The sequence below is a fragment of the Vigna angularis genome, chromosome 4 (genome assembly GCF_016808095.1).
Source record: "Vigna angularis cultivar LongXiaoDou No.4 chromosome 4, ASM1680809v1, whole genome shotgun sequence".
Classification (NCBI taxonomy): domain Eukaryota; kingdom Viridiplantae; phylum Streptophyta; class Magnoliopsida; order Fabales; family Fabaceae; genus Vigna; species Vigna angularis.
The window spans coordinates 31,824,071-31,829,636 of record NC_068973.1 but is presented as its reverse complement, the minus strand read 5'-3'; the positions used below and the strand labels follow the sequence as shown (position 1 = coordinate 31,829,636).

At 34.9% G+C, this 5,566-nt stretch overlaps 1 protein-coding gene across 1 annotated transcript; it reads left to right on the top strand.

Moving 5' to 3' along the window:
- The first annotated feature begins 927 nt into the window (after nt 1–927).
- LOC108332145 (low affinity sulfate transporter 3) lies at nt 928–5,311 on the top strand. The gene is made up of 12 exons (XM_017567304.2): nt 928–1,464; nt 1,574–1,622; nt 1,717–1,924; nt 2,010–2,202; nt 2,376–2,441; nt 2,527–2,757; nt 2,857–2,983; nt 3,206–3,492; nt 4,158–4,351; nt 4,439–4,515; nt 4,607–4,683; nt 4,912–5,311. The coding sequence occupies exons 1-12, from the start codon at nt 1,156–1,158 to the stop codon at nt 5,053–5,055; spliced, it is 1,962 nt and encodes a 653-aa protein (XP_017422793.1). The 5' UTR covers nt 928–1,155; the 3' UTR covers nt 5,056–5,311.
- The last annotated feature ends 255 nt before the right edge of the window (nt 5,312–5,566 follow it).

The window sequence follows — 5,566 nt, the reverse complement described above, 5'->3', positions numbered from 1 at the left end:
ATAAGAAATTGAGTTAACACTCGAAAAAACTCGAAGAATTCCATGAAACGCAATAATTGAGTGTTGAAAAACATGAAAGTTTTTTTTGGAGTTAAATTTGATGATTTGGTTTGTTAGTATTTCGTAGAAAACAAGACTGAGTTTTGAACATGAGAAAATAGCCAGAGCTACAAGTATAAGTATGCACTCAGATTTCTTAAGGAATAAAATAAACCCAATTGAAATAAAAGAAACAAAATAACAAAAAGACAATAGTACATTATGAATGGAGGACTAATAATATGTTTGTACGAATCAGTTGAAAAAAGCCGTGCTCTCTAATGGTGTGAATTCTAACGTTTTATAATTATATTTGGATATCAATTAATATTATACAATCAGTATGGTGGAATAGAATTACTTCTACCTTTTATATACATATATATAAATTTTTTTGATAGTTAACTGTGATCTTTAATACATTGACTTAACTAATGATGCGATAAATTTAATAATAGTTAATACGGTAAACTCTGATACATTTTAGAAATTTTATTTAATTATAATATAATTCTACAGAATCAATTTGCATAACTAGAAAGCAAAAACTATTTTCCACTTATATATAGTAGCTTCTTCGTAAACAACGAGGAAGTAAATATGAAAACGCAAAACCCGAATTTAGCATACGGTAAATGAATTTCCAAACCAACTCTGTTAATGTATCTGCTTTGGTGAATTCATGCACGTTGAACTCTAACTTTTATTTTCTCACAGTAGGTGATTGGTGGATTAGCGGCATGGAGTTTCACAGAGAGCAAAAAGGGATGAGTAAAAATTTTCTATTTTTGCAAAGAAAAAAAAAATAAAAAGAAACGTAAGATGACAAAGAAAGTGGTGAAAAAGTGGCGTGAGAATTATAAATGAGAATAGTCTTGTCGAGAGAGGACTCATACTCATCGTCAGACATTCTCAACTTTTGAGATTAGCCAATCAAAGTGGTGCCACAACTAACATCTCATCTAGCTCAGCCTTAAATCAGTACTTCCTGCAACTCCTTTCACGCAATCATCCAAATAAAACTCCAGCCACTTAGATACCGAGGTGTTGAACTTGCATTAATGCACTATAAGAAGAGCAAGTGTAGCAGAGTTCCACCACACACTTCAAACAACCATGAGTTCAACTCCCAGTATGAGACTCAGCCAGCAGGAGCACTTTCATCTTGAGGATTCTGGCCAAATAGAGAGGTCCCTTTGGGTTCTGGAACCTCCCAATCCACCACCTCTAAGGAACAAGCTATTCACTCCACTCAAGAAATCCATCTCCTCTTTTTCATCCAATAACAAGCCTTGCCATCGACGTCTTCTTTCATTCTTAGAGACTTTGTTTCCCATCCTTTGCTGGTTCAAAAGTTACACAGCCTCAAAGTTTAAAAATGATTTGCTAGCCGGTTTAACTCTTGCTAGCCTCAGCATACCTCAGGTGTAAATTCACAAACATTGCTTCTAATCTCATGGCAATGCATCAGATGTATACCATTATACATTCCTCTCAGCCTTTTTCTCATCACTTTTATCATTTGGTGTTGCAGAGTATAGGATATGCTAATTTGGCGAAGCTTGATCCTCAGTATGGCTTGTGTAGGTCTCTAACTTTAGTTATGTTTATTATGTTATACTATATACTATACAGATGTTTCGTGTTTCAAATTTTATTTCTTTTCACTACATTCAGACACCAGTGTTGTTCCTCCTCTTATCTATGCTGTGATGGGGAGTTCAAGAGAAATAGCCATTGGACCTGTAGCTGTAGTATCATTGCTTCTGTCCTCCCTAGTCCCCAAAGTGGTAGATCCTGCTGCTGATCCTGATGCCTACAGGAGTGTTGTCTTTACCGTGACCTTATTTGCTGGAATCTTTCAAGCTGCATTCGGTATTTTCAGGTGGTTTCCCCATCCGTTTGCAGCGAGATTTCTTGTGAATGTGTAGGTTTCCTTAAAAGTAGCAGTTTATTCTTCAAATCTGCAGGTTGGGGTTTCTTGTGGATTTTCTTTCACATGCTGCACTTGTTGGATTCATGGCAGGCGCAGCCATCGTTATTGGTCTGCAGCAGCTGAAGGGGTTGCTGGGAATTACTCACTTTACCAACAAAACTGATGTAATATCCGTGTTGGAGTCTGTATACAAGTCACTCCGCCAACAGATAACATCAACAGAAAAAGTTAGTATGGAGAACTTGGTTATTAGTTTCAGTATAGGGAAATAAATCATTTCATTAATGGCTTAGAAAAAAGAAAAAAAGAAAAAAAACTAATGATGGGGTGATAAATTTTAAATTTTTGAATGGAACAATTTATCATATTTGACATTATTATTTGCTTTTTACATTGACAGTGGTACCCTCTGAATTTTGTCATCGGGTGTTCATTCCTGATATTCCTGTTAATAGCTCGATTTGTTGTAAGTAATGAAATTTCTGACATTCCTATTCCACCACTATATTTTCTCTGTTTGATTTGAGGTTCCAATGTGTATGTCATTTCAGGGCAGAAGAAACAAAAAACTTTTCTGGTTGCCAGCTATTGCTCCTCTTGTGTCCGTTTTACTATCAACTTTAATTGTTTATTTGTCAAAAGCTGATCAGAATGGGGTTAATATAGTAAGGCATGTCAAAGGAGGCTTGAATCCAAGTTCAGTTCACAAGTTACAATTTCATGGTCCAAATGTTGGACAAACAGCTAAAATTGGATTGATTTCTGCCGTTATTGCTCTCACTGTATGTTACATTATTTGCTCTTTTATCTTTTTAAAATAATTTTTCTTTTTCCCAACTCTTAAGCACAGTCTTACTGATGTATATAATCGTCAAATTCAGGAAGCAATAGCAGTTGGTAGATCTTTTGCTTCCATTAAGGGATACCATCTTGATGGCAACAAAGAAATGTTGGCAATGGGATGCATGAACATTGCGGGATCTCTCTCTTCATGCTATGTGGCAACTGGTGACACTTTGTCTTGGTTGCGATTAATTGTTTGATCATTGCAAGTTTGGATTAAAATTGGAAGAGTCTGAAAGTACTTTCACTCGGGAGACAATTTTTGTGCACTGTTCACAAAAGCCCTTTTGAAATTTTAATCCAAACACAGTCTTAATCTGAATAACTTCTGTGCAGGGAAGTATATGTGCACCAAACTTATTCATATTTTGCACTAAACATTTGCAGGTTCTTTCTCAAGGACTGCAGTAAATTTCAGTGCAGGATGTCAAACATCAGTATCAAATATTGTGATGGCAGTTACTGTGTTTCTGTGTCTTGAATTTTTTACAAGGCTCCTGTACTACACTCCTATGGCCATACTTGCATCTATCATTCTCTCTGCACTTCCTGGATTAATTGACATAAATGAAGCTTGTTATATTTGGAAGGTTGACAAATTTGACTTTCTTGCTTGCATTGGTGCCTTCTTCGGAGTCTTGTTTGTATCAGTGGAAACTGGTCTTCTTGTTGCAGTAAGTAGTTGACTCATTTCAAAAATTACTGTGCATCACTAGTTCTTTTCATTACGAAGTTTAGAAGAAAAACAAAAAATAAATCGAGCAGACACCAAAAAACACATCAGTTGGCAACTAGCGTAGAATAGAGTTGAATGTGTGACATGATTTCTGAATACGTGAAAGACTTGGTGTTGTCACTGCTAATTAGTGGGGTTCCATCCATCAAATAATTTGACCTAGATAGTTGTGTTGTGTTGCTCATACCTTTCTTACTTATTAGGCTTCTAGACCAGACTTTGGTCCACAGATTTGGCGTTATATGCTTGGCTTGTATGATTGAATTCAGAATTCACATCATAATTTTTTATGTGACAAGTGTGATATTTAAATATAGTTGTAATCCAAATCCACTACCAATTTTGAGCTGTTTAGCGTATGTCTCTCCTTTAATTTGGTTGAGACAAATTTAGTTCATAAACAGGAAGAAATCAATATTTCACCCAAATATTATTTATTGTCCCCTATCTACCAAGAATTATGTCTTTTCAGTAATCACTTCCTAGAACACTTGTTAGTTATGGTCATTTCAATATTCATCCATTAAATCAAATTAAGGTAAAAAGGTGAAGAGTGGGATCAATAATTGATGATGTATCTGAGTGTGAAGTTTGTTTGTGCAGGTCTCAATCTCCTTTGCAAAGATACTGATACAATCAATCAGACCAGGGATAGAAGTTTTAGGCCGAGTTCCAAGAACAGAAGCTTTCTGTGATGTTAGTCAATATCCTATGGCCACAAGCACTCCAGGCATTTTGGTGATTCGCATAAGTTCTGGTTCACTCTGCTTTGCAAATGCTAATTTTATTAGAGAAAGGCAATCACCTAATTTAAAACATTATTTGGAGAGTTTTATAAATTTAATTACCAAACTTTGAAATCAAAATTATTTAATTCTTTCCAGAATACTGAAGTGGGTAATGGAAGAAGAAAACGAACTTGCCAAGGGAAGGGTCAATGCAGTGATCTTAGACATGGGCAGTGAGTCTCAGAATTGATGATGACCATAATAATGTATTTCATGGAATTTATTATAACCTTGTGATCATCTTTTTTCAATTGTCTTTGATAGATCTCATGAATGTTGATACTTCTGGGATTCTAGTACTGGAGGAACTGCATAAGAGGTTGTTTTCGCGTGGCGTACAGGTCAGTCTGTCATGAATACATCTTGACAGAAATTGTTATCATCATCTCATTTTTGACACAATCAAATTTTATTAACTCTTTCATAAATTAAAAACCCGGATACGTGTCATCAGAAGATTAATCAAGATCATGAACACCTACTGATCTTAATCTTAGAGCATAAGATCTTGTAATGATTTCTCAGCTTAACTGCATAATTGAACAGTGTTTTGGTGTGTGCTTTTGCAGTTGGCCATGGTGAACCCCAGGTGGCTAGTGATTTACAAGCTCAAAGTGGCAAACTTTGTGGATAAAATTGGAAAGAAATGGGTTTTTCTTACTGTTGCTGAAGCTGTAGATGCATGTCTATCTTCAAAATTTCCTGAACCATGATTTCATTGGCCTTATCTGTAATGATAGATGTTTGACGTTGTTCGCTCCCACTGTTAGTGGAACCGTGTCCTGTACGAAAAAAAGTCATGTATGGGAGGGTATTGTTTCACAGAAGGACACCTTGCACGGACAATTTTGGTAGAAGCAATGTCAAACAATCAACTACAAATAAAATAAGCATTTGATTGCTCAAAAAAAATACTAGAAAAGAAAATATGCAAAATTAAAATAAAATTTAGTGAACTTATATGTCGCAGCACCAGTCATTTTCACATTTTTGAAATAATTGAGAGAGACGTTAGGATTTTTGTTTTTGTTTTTGTTTTTTTTTTCTATATATATTTTTTTTCATCCAAAAAAATGTGATTTTTTTAGAAAATTTATTAAAGTACTATAGCGGAGAAAATTCTACTTACGAAAGATAAGAATTTTAAGTTTGTTGACTACATTAGAATTTTATCAGTGAAATTTTTAAACAATCTCTCGTAAGAAATCTACCAAAAATATTTTC